Genomic DNA, 17994 nt, shown 5'->3' with positions numbered 1-17994 from the left:
GTTTTGTGATCCGATCAACAAAACCGAGTCCCTCTCGGACCAATGAGAGGGTGGGGCACCTTGTTCAAGACCCATAATCAACACTTAAGGGAACAACCTCTCTACTATCCCTAAAAACGGGTAGGAGTGAATTTTCTCTTGTACCCTATGTCCCCAACTATTTATCCAGTCTTACTCCTAAAATGGGAGTCTTATTGAGTCGGCGCTGTTGAGCCAACCCTCAAATCTAAGGGTAATCCCGAATAAATAGGAGTTCATAATTAGCTCAAGATTAAGGTCAAGTTACCTAAGTCATCGCTTTGAGATAGTCATTCTTAAACAGTAAATAGGGTTATAAAGTAAGAGTGACTCATTTCGTGGTTCGATCTTGTACAAACCCTTCTGTACAAGGACACCCCCACTCCTCATGTCCAACATGAACGAATTAGGATCACTTCGTTTGTTGCACTTTATAACTCCTTGTAACAACTACAGAGCAGACTACATCCAATAGTGTTACCAGAATAAGGTACCTAACCTTATCCATATATTATAGATCATTTTGACTATTTACTCGAACCTGATCTACCTTTATGTCTCCACATAAAGTTTAAGTACTCATCCAATAGTCAAGGGACTTTCAGGTTTATTGGATTTCTATCCAAGCAATAGATCTATTCAATAACACCTTTATTGAATTTTCAGAATAAGTTCCATTGTTTACATACCACGAGTTTTAGGACACAAAACCCAAGAGATACTTCATGTGAGGCAAAGAATCCGTATTAGATACGTATCAGATACCGATACTTCCAGATACTTCACAGATATGACACGCAATTTGACGTATCTATTTCTACGCGTACTTTTTTTTAAAGAAAAAAGACAAGCAACTCATCTAATATTTCCCAATCTAAAACTAGACAACCTATGTAAAAAGCTCACTATTCGAGTCCAAAATTAAAAGGAAAAATAAATAAATAATGAACCAAACCCTAGACTAGAATCATCTAATCTCCATTTTCACATTTGAGTTCCTACACCAAAATATAAACCATTTGGATATCTTCATATATCTTCAATAATTCAATGAAGAAGTTCTTCGTTTATCTTCATATTCTCCCTCCTATCTTCTTCTTCTTTGCAATATGAGTAATTTTTCTATTGCATTTTATTAACTATTGTACTGCAACATCTTAGATGTTGCTTATTTTTGTATTGTATTTCAGTGTTTGTAGATTTTTTAAAGAAAAAGAAAATGTATCTTCAACGTATCAGTATCCTCATTTTTTAAAAATATATATATTAAAAAAATGACACATTCTTGACGTATCCGTATCTTAGTTTTTTAGAAATTGACGAATTGCCATATCCAATCGTATCCGTATCATGTAGCCGTATCTGTGTTTATGCTTCATATATGACAACTCCAGGGGGTGAATAGGGTTTATTCAAACTAATTAAAACTTTTTCACTAAGTGGGCCCGATTATGCAAATTAACAAACTTTTTGCTAACAAGTAATTTCACTACTACAAAAACAATAATACTTGACGTTTGCAACTTTAAATTACATGACATTTTGAAAAAATGTCAAGTAATAGGTCATTTTAAAGAAAAAACGTCAAGAAAATGTTAAAAAAAAAAACAAGTGGTTGGCGTATTTTTTCAATTTTTTTTCATGCTGACACAATACTTGATATTTAAAAAACGTCAAGTTTAATTGTTATTTTCTTGTCATTTTTAAAAAGTCAAGTATAATTTGCATTTTTAATTAATTTAGGCACTGGCTTTGTTTTAATTTCTTCTTCATCCCCGCACTCGATTTTTCTTCCGTCTACAAAATCTCCACACACCCAAAAGTTAGAGTTTATTTAGAACGCCCAAATCGACACACATGAAATCAACACACCCAAAACGCTTTCCTTCTTCCCGTGCGATTGTACCCAAAAGTTAGGGTTTGCGTAGAACCCCAAATCAACACATCCAAATCGGTCCCTTCACGCTGTGGAGAAGAGAATTTTCTGCTGGTGGTTCTACGTTGTGATTTTTCTGCCGGTGGTTCTACGCTGCCGCTGATGGTTCTATGTTGCTGCTTCGACCTGCAAACCCCCTGTAAGTTCAATTCGCACATTTCCATTTTAGTTGCTTTCTTCTTCCTAAAATCCATTGCTTTCTTCTTCCTAAAATACATTGTAGTGGTTTGACTACTCCATTAGATGTGAATTTATAAGTCCCAGCAATGAGAGTAGCATCTAAAGCTTAAACATAAATTAAACAACAATAACAAAAAACTCTTCAACCAGATACCATCTCACAGAACAAGCAAATGCAAAAATCTTTGGAAAAAAACAAACCAAGAAGCCACATGGAACTTTATCAAACAGACCGTGGATGAAGGATGTATAGAACAGACCCTGGCCCTTGTATTTTTCATACAACTGACTCATTTCAGTGTAATTTGAATTAGTAAAGCCACTACAATGCATCAAAAACTGAAAATTACAACTCCTAATCACTTCAATTTCATATGATTTTACTGACCCATGAATCTAACTCATCTAATTTTTACTGGGTTATTGTCCCTTTTATTTTTAATCTCGCAAAATCGTTCAACAGTTTTATAAGACAATATTTTGCATTTCTTTTATTTTTATAACCTATATATTGAGATGCATACAATGCACTTGAACTGCTTTGTGAAGGATTATGGATTGTATTTCGAAGCTAGTTGAGCTAAGCGCCTTTAATCTATCATGGCTTCTTGCTCTTTCAAATGAGCAAAATAGCAATTTAAATGAACAAATTAGTATTTGAGGGGAAAGATTTGAAGTGGACGATTGATTTGAACATTCTAACTTGGGGTTAATGGTAAAGTTCAAACCACATTTTTTTCTAAAACTTTCTGGATCCATTCGAACAACTAAAGACTACGTTTGACAACTAAGAAGAAATTACATTTGACAACTAAAAAATGTCAAGCAATGAAAAATTTGATCTATAATAAATGCTAATAATTTAGATACTTCACACTTAAAATAAGTTAAAAGTTCTCATATACTTGACATGGTAAATTATAGCGCGATGCTTTTAGGCATAAAAAAATTTCTCTCATTCTTTTGACGTTTTACTGATACCTGACTGCGAAAAAACATTAAGTAATATAGTTTTTGTAGTAGTGTTTAATAATAAATTTATACAAATAATTTCACCTTGAATTAAACAAGAAATTAACCATCATACTTTAAAGTACAATTTTAAAATCTAATAAAAGGATTATATATATATATTTATTGATTTATTTATTTAAGAACTACCAATCAAAATAATCATATATGAACAATTAAATTTAAGAACAAAAATTACAAATAATTTCAAGTAATAAAGTTAAGAACAAATTAATTGCAAAATTAAATAGGAGAGGGATAGAGACACTGAAAATTTTATAGTGGTTCGAAAAAACCGGCCTACATCCAATTCCCAAGCTTCTCTTGGTATGTTACCCACGACTAAGAATTGAATCATACGACGTTCTTTTTCTAGACGCAAGAACAAACCCGATCATTTTTCAAATCGTTAAGACTCTTTTTTTGGGATTAAGAGCAACCATTACAATAATTTGGAAAAATAAATAGTACACTCGACAAACTCTTTAAAAGAGTGATTTTACAAATTTAGCGCTCAATGAATCAATTCTCACAATATAAAATATCTCTCGCAAGAAGATGAAAAGAATAAAATTGAAACTTAGAGAGAGAATAACAATGGTGGCTGTGAGTTATGGAAGATTAAAAAATAATGTATTGTTGTATTAATTTGGAGAAGAAAATATGTTTAAATAGAGAAGGAGGATGGTGAAATCCAAATTTAATTTGGGTCATTGGATGTTGGTAAAAGAAAATTGAATGGTGGAGATTTAAATTCAACTGACACAAACAAAAAATAATATAATGATGTATATCTTTTAAAATCATTTGCAAAAAAAGCAAATGAACATCATGTCCAAAACTAACACAAACATAAAATAATATTAAATTCATTTTTTTAAAAAAATCCAATTAAAAAATTAAAAGTCCATCATGTGTCATTTCTCCATTGCACATCTCAATTAGTCCACTTTGATGAAAAAATTTGCCACATCATCTGGAGATTTTTCTGTTAAGCTTGTTTTGACTGTATCTTCTCCGATTTGAGCGATTCAAATTATGTTGGATTTTTTTTTCGATCTCTACGCAATAGATACTTCAAAATACTAAAATTGTTAATGAACAAAAATATATTTGTTATCATCAAAATATTAATTAATTAATTAATTTGAGATTAAGAATTAAAGAAGTTGCCTCTATCTTGGTTTACATTTGGCGAAAAAAGTAATGTGATTTGTCAAAATTAACTTTAACTCCTGAAGCATCTTCAAACTTCTGAAAAATATACTTCAAGGTCGAAGGCTTTGCAAAAAACTAGAATGGTCATTAGCAAATAATAAGAAAGGGATGACAGGGCTTGACGATTTGATAGTAAGAATTCGTTGGGACAAAAATTAAAACCTAAAAGGTGTGGTAGGGACTCGGAAAGAAAACTAAGGCCATATGATGCCACATTGTTTCTGGTCACACCACCACCCATTGTCCATATAAAATTTTGATAAATCTCTCTTTTAAGATAGTTTTGAAACATCTATAAAAAAAAATAATATTTCATTTGATATTGAAAGAATAGAACATATTTTTTAAAACAAATGACAAAGTTCAAAGGTAATTTCATTTTATACTTTAGCCTTGTTTTTGTTAATGCCTTAAACTAGAGTTTTTTTTTTTTTTCTTTTTTTAAATAATATTTTTTTTGTAAGAATGGCCATATCTACGTTACATTGATGACTTGAATTTTGAAAATAATAGATATTAACTTTTTCCTAAGTCACATATCATTTAGATCACGCTCGCTACTTTCTCTATCCTTCTTGCTCACCCTCATTTCTCATCCTTGCGCTCGCTTTGCCTTATTCCCTTTTTCTCCCTTGCGTTTCTTCCTTCTTCTCTTCCTCTCTCGCTTGGGGTTGTGACCATCGTCCGACCGTTTATCACCTGCTTCGACAAATGCTCACACTCATGCTTTAGGCTATGAATTGATCATTTATCACTCACTTTGACGAACCCTCACGCTCGTGCTTCTAGGAGCCTTCCAACTATTTATCGCGAGCATGAGGATTGAAGGAGAAACACAAAGATTTGCTCTTCTTCTAGTGTTTGAAGAGGAGAAAGAAAAACATGAGTGTTAAGATCTAAGGGAGGAGTGCAAGCGAGAGAGACAGAGAAATTAGCGAGATCTATATGGTATGGTATGCAATGTAAGCAAAAGATAATATTCATTATTTTCAAAATTCGAGTCACTCAACATTAATGCAGTGTAAATTGGGCCATTCATAAAATTAAATTAAAAACAAAAACCCTCAAACTACAATTACAAGCTCAAAATTATTTCAACCCACCTTTTGACTATGTTTGTGAGTGATTTTGGCCATGTCAAAATTATTTTATTATTACTATTTATATAAAAAGTTGATGTTTCCTAACGACAACTATATAAATTTGATTTTTCTAGAAAAATCTGAAATCACTACAAATTAATTATTCGAAGTATCAATTGGTTGGTGATTTGATTGGAGATGATAATCAAGGAATGGTTCCCTCCGAATACATTCTAATTTTATTTTAGATTTTGAGATACCATATTTGTCCTTCATATTTAAGGATATAATTCAACCCTAATTCATTTCTTCCTTCTCTTCTAGCGGTAGTGGCTTCTCTTTTATATCAACTGCAATCACTCTTCTAAGTACATGTTTATGAGTGATTTTAAAATGATCAAAATCACTTTTATCGTATTCAAAATCATTCTAAAACATACATTTAATCAACCAAAATCAACTCCATATTTAATTTTATACTGTTAAATACATTTTTATATTATTAAAATTGATTTGAATAATTAAAAACAATTTTTAAATGATTTTGAAAATTAAAAATGATTATAATCAATTTTTTAATTGCTTCCCAACATGTCATAAATCTCATTTACCAATGGGGGCACATAAGAGAACTTTGTTTGTAGACTTTACTTTGCACCCTATTTAACTCGGTCATTCCCTTAAAAGCTAGTTGTTTTGTCCTCAATCTGGCACTTAAAGCAATTTTAACAAATGTCTCTTTGCTATCAAAAGGCTTTGGAGTGCGTCAATTGTTGTTTGCCATTCAATGACTATCTCGTTGAAATGCAATACTCTGAAGATTAAACAATTTTGCCTCCCAAGATTGTAATTAAGAGTCCATTTTGATTGACTTGAGAAAAAAATATTTTTAAAAAACTCATTTCTATTTAAACATTTTTAACAAAAATCATTAAAAATACATTAGAAAAGCTATTTTGAGTGGTTGTAAAATTTTTCAATTTTTTTCAAAATGACTTATTTTTTAATTAAACACTTGAAAATGCATTCCTAACCTACTCTATGCATCATTTCTTCAATTATATTGGAAAAAATTGATTAAAAGATAAATTCGGTCAAAAATGATTTTTTTTTTCCACTTTTTAAAACTTAAGAATTTTGACCTTTTACTTATCTCATCGTCGAACAATTTTACAAAATGATCTTTATCTCTTCTTCTAGTGCTCTTCTTATCCGAAGTGACCAACTTCAACAAGACCATGCACTAGTTTCAACGAGTCCACACGAGTAGTTCCAACCATTTTCTTCTTCCTCTCTCTGTTCAGTTTGTATTGCAGAGCGAAAAATTACATTCTATCTATGCAAAATTTTTTTTAATAATTTCACTCGAATCTGATTTGGCTCATCATCGGGCGAACCCATTTTATCTTTGACATTTTTTATGTGTAATTCGGCTGACTGCTACTAGCCTCATGGGCTGTTATTTGTAATGACAGTTCGTCTTCTTCGTATGGTCTTCGAGATATCTCAATCTTCTGCACTTCTTTACAGGCATGGCTTCCACTTAGTACCCTCCATAAGGCTTTTCTCTAACTTCAAACCCAAAATCCAATCGTCCACGAACTTACCTAAACCTCCAAAACTATTGGACCTCATTTCTCCAAAGGGAAATTTCGCCAATGAAAATCGCCAAACCCATCTTCGCCTCATTCAGGACTTTTTACAAACAGATTCGGATCAATGTCGATCTCAGACCCTTTCCGACGGTTTTGATTCTCATTCAATTGTTCCATCCAAGGATTCCTCCTCTGTTCTTTATCAAGAACGTGAATCTGGTCATTGGGATCTGCAATTATTCGCAGGAAGATTTAAATTTGATGCGAACGATATATCCAGCGTTTTGAGTTTGTGCAGTTCTCAGCTCAATCTTCGTGGTGGAATTCAGTATCATTCTGTGGCGATACGAACTGGGTTTATTGCTAATGTGTATGTAGGAAGTTCGCTGGTGAGTTTATACGGGAAATGTGGGGAGCTGAGTAATGCATATCAGGTGTTTGAAGAAATGCCTGTGAGAAATGTTGTGTCATGGACAGCCATTATTTCTGGGTTTGCTGTGGAATGGCATGTTGATATGTGCTTGAAGCTTTTTCAACAGATGAAAAGAATGGCATTGCAACCCAATGAATTTACTTTTGCCACCATATTGAGCGCTTGCACTGGCAGTGGAGCCCTTGGATTAGGAAGAAGCCTCCACTGTCAAACATTCAAAATGGGCTTTGATTCTTATCTCCATGTTGCAAATGCTTTGATCTCAATGTACTGTAAATGTGGAGCTCTTAACTTTGCATTATACATATTTGAAGCCATGGAAGTCAAAGACATTGTTTCATGGAATTCCATGATTGCAGGTTATGCTCAGCATGGACTTTCTCTGCAAGCCATTGATCTTTATATAACAATGAGGAAGCAGAAGCAAGTGGAAGCCGATGCCATCACTTTCCTTGGTGTTCTGTCCTCATGTAGACATGCAGGGCTTGTGGAAGAGGGCAAATACTACTTCAATCTTATGGTCGAGCTCGGTGTGAAACCAGAATTGGATCATTATGCATGTGTTATCGATCTGCTTGGCCGAGCTGGACTACTAAAAGAGGCTCAAAACTTCATTGAGGAGATGCCCATATCTCCCAATTCAATTGTTTGGGGATCACTTCTCTCTGCTTGCAGGCTTCATGGGAATGTCTGGATAGGATTGAAGGCTGCAGAGAGTAGATTGTTGTTGCAACCCGATTGCGCATCGACACACTTGCAAATGGCTAATCTGTATGCAAAAGCAGGGTACTTGAATGATGCTGCAAGATTGAGGAAGATGATGAAAGACAAAGGGCTGAAGACTACACCTGGATACAGCTGGATTGAGATTCAGAATAAAGTTTACAGATTCAAAGCAGAAGATAAGTCAAACCCTGTAATGGTTGAGATTCTCGGTCTCATGGATGGCATAATGAATCACATGAGATTTATAGGATATGTTCATGAAGTGGAGGACGAAGTTGATGATATTTTCCTAGCAACATCCTGAAAGCTGAAACTTGTTTGTTTATTTCTTCCGAAGATAACTTGAAATGTAGGGTTGATTATGCCATGAAGGTTATTTATAGATGACTTATACAAATTTTGTCAATATAAGAATATTATTTTTTAAATGTCTCAGAAAAAATTGGTTATTCATCTTTAGACCTTAATAAAGTTTTGATTAAATAAGAAGTTTAGGTTTATATCATTTTGTCCGTAAACTTTAAGGAGTGTTTAATAAGTTTTAACTTTCAATTTTGTTAAGGACTTCATCTTTAGACTTTAAAAGGTGTAGAATCCGTCATTAAGCATTCAATTTTTATGTCTAATAGTTTAGTTTTTTTTTTTTTTTTAATTTTTAAATATCATGCCTAATAACTTCTTGACTTGATATTTTCTAAAAATTTACAAATCTGCAAGACAAGAAATTGAGAAAAATTATAGTTTCATTGGACATAAAATTTTAATGTGTGGGATTTGAGGTTAGTGAGAGGATATTATTATGAAACTTATTGGTGAAGATATCACCAAAAGTTTTATTAACCTAAAAAAGTAAAAACTATAGTTGCTCCAACGATCAAAAATTACTTCTCTTGCCGTTGTCAAGAGCTTGGTAGGATGGGGTCTTCTGACGTTTCGAAGTTTGGTAGGGGTGTGCTCCTTCCCACAAAAAGGTTAGTGAATTTCTTATTGGTGAAGATATCACCAAAAGTTTTATTAACCTAAAAAAGTAAAAACTATAGTTGCTCCAACGATCAAAAATTACTTCTCTTGCCGTTGTCAAGAGCTTGGTAGGATGGGGTCTTCTGACGTTCGAAGTTTGGTAGGGGAGAGCTCCTTCCCACAAAAAGGTCAATTTCTTACCTTTGAGGCCGATGATGATAATTTTAATTAGATTTGATTTTGGTTTGTTTCACATGCTTCAAATGTGTTCGTATTTCGTCCTTTTTTTTTTAAAAAAAAAATGAGTTGGATCTATTATTTCTTCGCTTGCATACTTCAGATTTGTTCTTACTTTGGTTTTGACTTTTCCAAATATGCTTTGTTCTTATTTTGCCTTCCTTCGAATGTGTTGAATCTGTTCCTAATTTGTTTTGGGTTCCATGTTTCAATCTGATTTACTTTCGTGATTTTTTTACTTTTGAATATGTTCTTCTTGGTTTTGGTTTGCATTCTTTGGATTTATTCTTATTTTGCCTTCCCTTGAACGTGTTGGATTTTTTTGTTATTAATTTGGTTTTGGATTGCATGTTTCAGATCTGATATGCTTTTGTGATTCTTTTTTTATATTTCAGATTTGTTCTTCTTACTTTGGTTTGCATTTTTCGGTTTTGTTCTTACTAGTCATCGTTTTTTAGGTCGATGATGAGAAATCTTTTTTCCAAATATATAATTATTTGATATTTTGGCCTACATAGATTTGTTTTTCACTAGTTACAACTGACTTTTCTTTCATGGAAAAAAGAATTATTTTTAATTACATATGTTTCATTTTTTTCTTTGCTAAATATTTTTTAAAAACTTATAAATTTGCCTCTTCATTGCTATTCTCTTTCTTTGTTAAACATGTGTATGTTTGCCAACTAAAACTTGTTTGATGATGTATTTATCGATTCATCTAATTTTGTATTTGAGGCCTCTTTAGTTTTAGAAATTTTTGTGTTTTGTATTTTATGTAATATGTTTTGGTGTGATTGTAACTCACTTCTGCTTTTTGGATTTATTTCATTAGAATTGTTGGTGTATACTTATGTTTATGTTATGATTATGGATGGGAAGGATCGGTGAGGTTGACTATGTTCATAATTCTTTCATCCTTTTGCATGTTTTATTCTTATGAGCAAATCACTCCTTTTGTATGATTTAGCCATCATCTTCGGCAGAGATAGAGCCACCGAGGGATGGCTACCACACCAGTCGAGATTGGAACAAAGCATGCAGTGGATGAGGAGCATGAGGATTTAAATAATCAGTCTCCAAATTTTGAAAATTTCTACATTTCGAATCCACCAGTGGTTAATTCACCTATGTCAGAAGACCAGCTTTCGACCACACCAAGCAGTAGAGCAGGTGGGAGTAGTGCATCGAGTAGGGGTAGGAGGGCTCAATCATCACTTGGAGACTACACTGTCGTGATACGAGAGGGTTCTTAGCTCACTGCACAATCTATTCAAGATATTGGACAATGACCTATTCTGAAAGATGAATTGGCAAGGCATAGTCGCATAGAATTGTATACTGAGTTGCAGTCAATCCATGGAGTATCCATGCAGGACGGCCTAGTGGTGGCACGATTATTACATGCAGATCATACATTATTGAGCCACTTCATGGACTTTTCCAGCCCAATAGAAGTATAATTATTGCATGGAGGTCCTTGGGCAACATCCAAATCAACAACCTTGACCCCACTTTATTGAACTATGGATTTGACAGTTCCACTTGTGAACCATTTGCTATAACTATCTTCTTTTGTATGGAGTACCCATGGCAAAAAATTGACAAAAAAGACCATTTGGGGATTTGACTTTGTATTTTGACATCTTTTTGAAAAAAAAAAGTTTTTTTTTTACTCATTTGATGATGAAAATGATGTAAGCATGGGAATTTTTTTTATGTACAATTATTCTTTTACCATCCTTTATTAAATTCTCACTTTTAAATTCAATAATCAACCTACCAAATTAATTGTTATACAACCCACAAAAAAAAAAAAAAAAAAAAAAAATCTATTCACAAAATATTCTCTGCCAAATTAATTGCTTTACAACCCACAACAAAAATATTATGTTCACAAAAAATTCTCTTCACCAAATTGTTTCCATAACGCTTCATGAAGTTGTGATTTTGTACACTCCGTAAGAAGGTATGTATTTCATTTTATATTGAATAGTTCAATCATTTCTTTCACGTTAGAATTCATTTGTTCTCATTGATGCTTGCTTGCTTGTTTCTTTTTTCTAATGCCATAAAGAAGTATATTTGAAAATAAAAGAAAAGGAGAAAAAAAAAAGACTTAAAAAACCTTTTTTTTAAGATACTTGGTTGGCCTTCACTAGGTCTTCATTGGGTACAATGGAAATGGATTGAAATTACCCGAGCGAACTTCATGGGATAGGAATCGGGTAAACGAATATGAGTGTTATTTGACTGGGTTAGAGGAGGGACACGGTGTGAGCCTGACCGGGGGTATGGGGGTATGGTGCGACCATTTGAATTTTTTTTTTTTTAAATTTCAAAGAAGTATATTTGAAAATTAAAAAAAAAAAGAAAAAAAATGGAACAACTTTTTTTACGATATCCAGTCGAGCTTCACTGAGTACAATGGAAATAGGTTGAAATTATCTAGGCGGGCTTCATGAGATAGAAATCGGGTGAACGAACGAGGAAGATGTTTGACTAGGTTAGATGAGGGACAAGATATGGGCCGGTCGGGGTATGGAGGTATGGAGCGACCCGGCCAGGCCGTGTGCTAGGAACATGGCCTAGTCGGGGGTCGATAAAGGTAACCCCGGCCCGATCGAGGGTATGGGAGTATGAAGTGTATGCTTATTGTTTTTTGGCCTAGTGTTGTACCCGACGGGTGTACGATTAGGTAAAGTTGTTGTTGTTGTTGTTCTTTTTAAATAGTTTTATTTTTTATTTTACTTTTTCTTAACTACACTAATACGTTTTCTTATAAATTGTAGGAAAATGCCTCTCGTTTGGATCTGTTTCGACGACGTTTGAAATAAAAGGGAAAAATATTACGATGGAGGAGAGTTGCAGGGGTTTGACATAGAGATTGGAACGAAGTATAATGAATTCATGACGAAAGTTTATAGGATTAGCGGTAGAAATTCAATTGAGTATAATCTTGTTATAAGATGTATACTTCAATTGAGGTCCAAAACCTCTACATTTGTAATTTGAAATGATAAAGATCAACACACATTCTTCACATGAGAAGAGGTCTCAATAATACCTCTTTACGTATCTATGCTTCCAAAGTTGTTCAAGTAATCAAGAGTTTCATCCAAACAATTCATATATCCGACGAATTGAAGAAATTCCTTCAACATTTAGACTAATACATTGCAAGATGGAGTCAGACAGTCCATTGTCCCCTACATATTTTAACCTATCACTTACTCCGTTGCCTAGTAATATAGGTAGAAAGAAAATTTTACGTTTTTTTTAATATTATTGGTATGTCGTTGATTTTTGGCTCAGTAATATCCAGTGACTAGCTCAGTTGGGAATATATATAAACTTCCATGACCTTAATCCTTATTTTGCATGAACCCGATCGAGAACTGGTGCTTGCATGCATGAACCCAATCGAAAACTTAGTGTATTTTATATGTTTTACTTGACTCAGCTGGGAATTGGCACCTACATGCACGAATCTGACCGGGAATTGTGTGCATTTTGTATGTTTTTCATGAATCCGACCGAGAATTAGCACCTACATGCATGAATTTGGCCAAGAATTGTGTGCATTTTGTATGTTTTGGATGAACCTGGTCGGGAATTATGTGCATTTTATATGTTTTACACAAACCCAACCGATAATGGTATGCATTTTGTATGTTTTGCATGAACCTGACTGGGAATTGATACCTACATTCATGAACTTGATCGAGAATTATGTGCATGTTGTATGTTTTGCATGAACCTGGCCAGGAATTGGCACCTACATGCATGAACCTAGCCTGGAATTGAGTGTATTTTGCATGTTTTACATAACACAAACTTCTTAACAAAAAAAACCATATTAAGCCAACTATAGAGTTTCATCACTTGAACCATTAGTTACATAAAAGTTTATAAACTTCTAAAACAATGCTCTATTTGCCCAAATCTAAATGTCATATTGTCTACGAAAATATGTCATCCTATCTTGTGTTACGGTGTCCATTTTGGACCCAGTTACATCTTATTCAAAAAATTTACACGTTAACATACCACAATCACCACTCTCATATTGCTGAGGCACAAAATCATCTCGACGTAGACTCCATCTATCCACTAGAAGATTATTAGACTCCATTATTGCACCAACAAAGAGCAAACCAGGAAAATTTTCACACATTGATCTCATTTCACATTCCAAGTCTGCATTCGTATGTAATCCAATCAATGAATCAAACACGATTAATTCTCTAACCTGGAAGTCCGCATAAATATGTCGAGAATAGCCTAGACTCACAGTTTGTAAATGTTATTAACATATTCTATTTATCAATAAAAATGTTGTTGAGTTTTTTTATTCAATAAATTACTATTGATATTGCATCCTTCCATGAAAATCCAATAAAAAAATCCATGACTATAACATGAATACTTTAAATTTATGTGGTGACATAATAGGATCAAGTTATAGTATATAGCCTAAATGGTCTATAAATATATGGATGAAATTGTAGATGCGGCCCATTTTGTATGCTGATACAAATGATGTGATCCACAAATCATTCTTGTAGAGACATGTGAGTGGAGGCATCCTATGCAATGAGTTTGCATAAGACTGGACCTCGAAATAGTCACTTTTCTTTATAATGGTCATTTATTGTTAAAACTAACTATTTTAAACTAAAATAACTTAGGGTGACTTGATCTTAATCTTGAGCTAAATATGAACTCTTGTTTATTCGAAATTATCCTTTGATCGGCATAGGTGAGAGTAGTCCAACAACATTGCTCAATAAGCCTCCCATTTTGGGGATAAGATCGGATAGATAGTTGGGGACATAGCTATGCAAGAGAAATTCACTCCTACCCAACGTAGGGTTAGCAGATAGGTTGTTCTCTTAAGTGCTAATGTCTATTCTTGAACAACGAGGCCTACCCTCTCTTGGTAGAGAGGGACATGATTTATAAGTTGTATTATAAATCAATGGTCAATAGAGGGTCAGTGGGAGCTTAAGGAGCAAGATGTATTTACAAGAGTAAAATGGTAATTTTGACCTAGTTGTAAATATGAATGACCTGTGAAAGATCGATTTACTGATTATGGTTAAAATGGACAAAAATATATCTACAGTGAGGAGAGTGCAACTATTGAGTTATAGTAGTATGTCTTAATAGTTAACGAATAGTAATTAATTTGGTTTAAAGAGTTCAACCAATTAATTACAAATCGTTAGAGCTCATGATTTGTAGTTGGATTAATGAATTGAGTATTTTAGAGGAGATTTGAAATTAGGGTTATGAATTTGAAATGTTCAAATTCAATTTAGGGTTTCAGTTAATTGTATTCGATACAATTGAAATGTTTAATTTTATCAAAATTAAACGAATTTGGAGAATCAATTAATATTTAAATTATGATTTAAATGTTAATTACATGAAATTGATTTGATTATAGTAGAATTGGTGTTTTATTAATTTAATATTAAGATAGTAAATTAATTAAATTAGTTTTATTAATTAATTGAATTAATTATAAAAACTAAAATTTAAATAAATCAGTTATTTAAATACAAAAATTATTTTAATCAATTTGATTGATTAAATTAAAATAACATTAAAATAGTCATAGTGGATTTTTCCAAAATTTGAAAAATCCACTAGGTTGATTAAGGAGCTTAATCACCCAGTTCCACTTTGATTTCAATAAATTTCTGAATCAGGTGCTGGCTGCCATGTACTCCATCTCCATGCATGTATTTGAGCATATAAATTGAAGCTCAATGCTGAGAAATCAACATGCATGCTGAGACTTACACCAAAAGGCTGCTGAAATAGAAACCCATCTATCCTCTCTTAAATTCACCTAAATTCAGCTTAATTCGAGTGTTTCCACCACACAATCCTCACTTGAGATTAGTAGAGAAGATCTTGGTGGTGGCCTACTAGAAGGTTCAAGCTCAAATTCGTGGATTTCTTGTTGAATTAGTGGAGTGTTCATCAAAGGTATTGTATAACTCAAGCTCATTTATAATATAGTTATGAGTAGCATGTTTTAAACTCAAATTAATTTTAGTTAGAGTGCTTATTGATTCTAATTTCTTCTGTTGCATATTATCTAACTCTATCAAAACAAGCACCAAGTGAATCCCAGAAAGATTGAAAGGCATGTTGTAACGACCCGACCCCTAGGACTTAGGTTAGGCCGTTACTAAAATGAATGCGCATAGGATTTAAGACGATGCTTAGTTATGTTGAAATAAATATTAAATAGACAAGAGAAGTTCAAAAGTCATTTATTAAATGCAATTGTTAAAACAATAATAGGGTACCCATAATTCGTAAAGGCTATTAAATGTATATAAAAGAAACAATCCTTGATAATAAGTTCCAAATAGTAAACCTAAACATTAAGGGAAAAAAAAGGACTCTAAATTTCATGATGCGGAAGCGTAAAAACTAGTCCCAGTGGCACGATCACAAATTCCGCTGCGCCATCGCTGGTGCATCTCTACCCTCACCTGAAAACATCAACATAAAACAAAGAATGAGTATGAAATACTCAATAAGTAACCCTACCACTAGGGTCAGGCTAGACATCTATGTCCTCTAGATGCCTATCTCTAGTGGAACATATAAACTGCTCTAGGTCTCATGGGATACATATATACATGAAAAACTTATTTCCATCCTATTGTAGTTGAGTATGTCCACTACCTCTAGTAAGTCCTGTAGGACCCATAACCTCTGGTGAATCCCGAAGGAAACACAATCTCTTACATACGCATGGTTATGCATACACCTCTTTCGTATAAACATAAACCCACTTAATGTGTACCTCTTTCGTACACATGGTTACGTATACACCTCTTTCGTATATACACAACCCACTGAAGGTGTACCTCTTTCGTACACCTAGTTAAGTATATACCTCTTTCGTATACACCTAACCTACTAAGTATGTACCTCTTTCGCACATCTAATTATGTATACACCTCTTTCGTATACACATAATCCACTGAGCATGTACCTCTTTCGTACACCCCAGACTTTCTCTATAAATGTAGGGATGGTACCTCTTTCGTACACATGGTTAGGCATACACCTCTTTCGTATACACAAAACCCACCGAGTACGTACCTCTTTCGTACACCCCAGTGCCCTCTAGGTATGTATCACTTTCATACACACCAGCCCTAGTACATCTCTTTCATGTACTAGCACCTTTGGACGTGCATTACTTTCATGCAGTCACATAGTCTAGAAAGGAAAATGGGGTTTTATCTAACTTCATATTACATATAACATTCACCTAATCATAAATCCTCTAAAATCTCCTCTTCGTCAATCTCATGTTAATTAACCTCAACATACATATTTAATCTAGTTTTAAATGAATCAACTGTAGCACATCACTTTCATGCACTAAATCATGTAAACAATGTAGTCTTCGGGATTTCGTAATATATATCATACAATCTACACATTCTCATAATAAATCGCATAACTATATAAATCCACAAATGTCTAATGCTCATCTAGCTTTAAGGAACTCTAATAGGAGTGCTACTTAACTCAAAATTTAAGGGTCATGCTCAATCATCATTTACTATAACTCATAAAATTCCAAATCGAGCTAAAAAATAATGATATTCCAATATATTACCACATGCTCATATGTCCTTCATAAGCAGCCCATTCAATCTCAAAACAATCAAAATTAATCAAAGAAAAACTACTATAGGATACTCAATGTTAAATCTACAGTGTATCGCCTGGCAAAAAAGTGATTCCAATAGTAAGATTACTTACCTTAGAGTTTGAGCTCAAACGAAACAAATTTATCTCCTTCCTTGCTTAAAAGAATTTTGAATCGAACCCTAAGTGAAAATCAAAATTAAACTTCAATACTAAGAATATAACCCAAAAAAAAAATCCACATCAATACCTCCAAAACACTTACTCGAAGTGTTTGCTCAAGTCAAACTACAATCAAGTTTCAGACACGAAATTGACTGTAGATACACGCCAAAACGAAGGGTGTTAAGAACCCAATTAAACTCACCAATTGCTCACAATCCTTGCTTGACGGCGACTCGGAACAACCCAATCTCCAATCCAAACTCCGATCACACTGAATCGTCAACCAAAAATATCGAAACTTAATACGCATCCAAGATATCCAAAACCCATCGTAAAAAAAAAATCAACGAATAACTTACCACTAACTCTAATGTTCTGGCACTATAGATGACTAGGAACTTGGCGACTTCAAAACTCAAGGTTGGGCGTCGATGGATTCACGATGGCTGGGGCTCGAGTTCGTTGTCGCCGATCTAAGCAGCGGCGACCCACGGGCGGACGAGCAGCACCCCAACAGCGACGACAAGCGACTGGGGCTTGTACGTGTGACTCAGACCGTCGACGCGAGGAAGAGGCGACGACTAACCTGGGGTGGGTCTTCGGCGGCAGGCGGCGACGATTGGTGTCAACGACGGTTAGGGTTTTCTCAAGGGAGGGGGGGACACGGTAAGGAAGAAGAACGAGGAGGAGGTTTTTTTTTATATAAAAATAAAAAAATAATAATAATAATAAAACTTAAAACTT

General features: G+C 33.8%; 1 protein-coding gene and 1 long non-coding RNA gene across 6 annotated transcripts; one reads left to right on the top strand and one right to left on the bottom strand.

Annotated features, from left to right (window-relative positions):
- The first annotated feature begins 1778 nt into the window (after window positions 1–1778).
- LOC120072841 (Tetratricopeptide repeat (TPR)-like superfamily protein) lies at window positions 1779–8627 on the top strand. 3 transcript variants are annotated; one of them, XM_039025359.2, is made up of 2 exons: window positions 1779–2093; window positions 6976–8627. In XM_039025359.2, exons 1-2 carry the CDS (start codon window positions 2065–2067, stop codon window positions 8501–8503), a joined length of 1557 nt encoding a protein of 518 aa, XP_038881287.2. In that variant the 5' UTR covers window positions 1779–2064; the 3' UTR covers window positions 8504–8627. The 3 variants fall into 3 exon arrangements, with proteins under 3 accessions (XP_038881287.2, XP_038881286.2, XP_090167766.1); XM_039025358.2 differs by having other exon boundaries at window positions 6921–8627; XM_090311640.1 differs by lacking the exon at window positions 1779–2093 and having other exon boundaries at window positions 6602–8627.
- Window positions 8628–15669: 7042 nt separating this feature from the next.
- On the bottom strand, window positions 15670–17994 carry LOC120073786 (uncharacterized). Of its 3 annotated transcripts, none has more exons than XR_016528774.1 (4): window positions 17610–17994; window positions 17453–17521; window positions 17200–17267; window positions 15670–15908 (listed from the first exon to the last, which is right to left on the bottom strand). It is a non-coding gene; the product is annotated as an uncharacterized LOC120073786 (long non-coding RNA). The 3 variants fall into 3 exon arrangements; XR_016528773.1 differs by having other exon boundaries at window positions 17351–17521; window positions 17610–17977; XR_016528775.1 differs by having other exon boundaries at window positions 17336–17521; window positions 17610–17971.

This window comes from Benincasa hispida, chromosome 3, assembly GCF_027475165.1.
Source record: "Benincasa hispida cultivar pf3 chromosome 3, pf3_genome.v1.1, whole genome shotgun sequence".
Lineage (NCBI taxonomy): Eukaryota > Viridiplantae > Streptophyta > Magnoliopsida > Cucurbitales > Cucurbitaceae > Benincasa > Benincasa hispida.
This window is presented reverse-complemented; position numbering and strand designations above follow the sequence as displayed.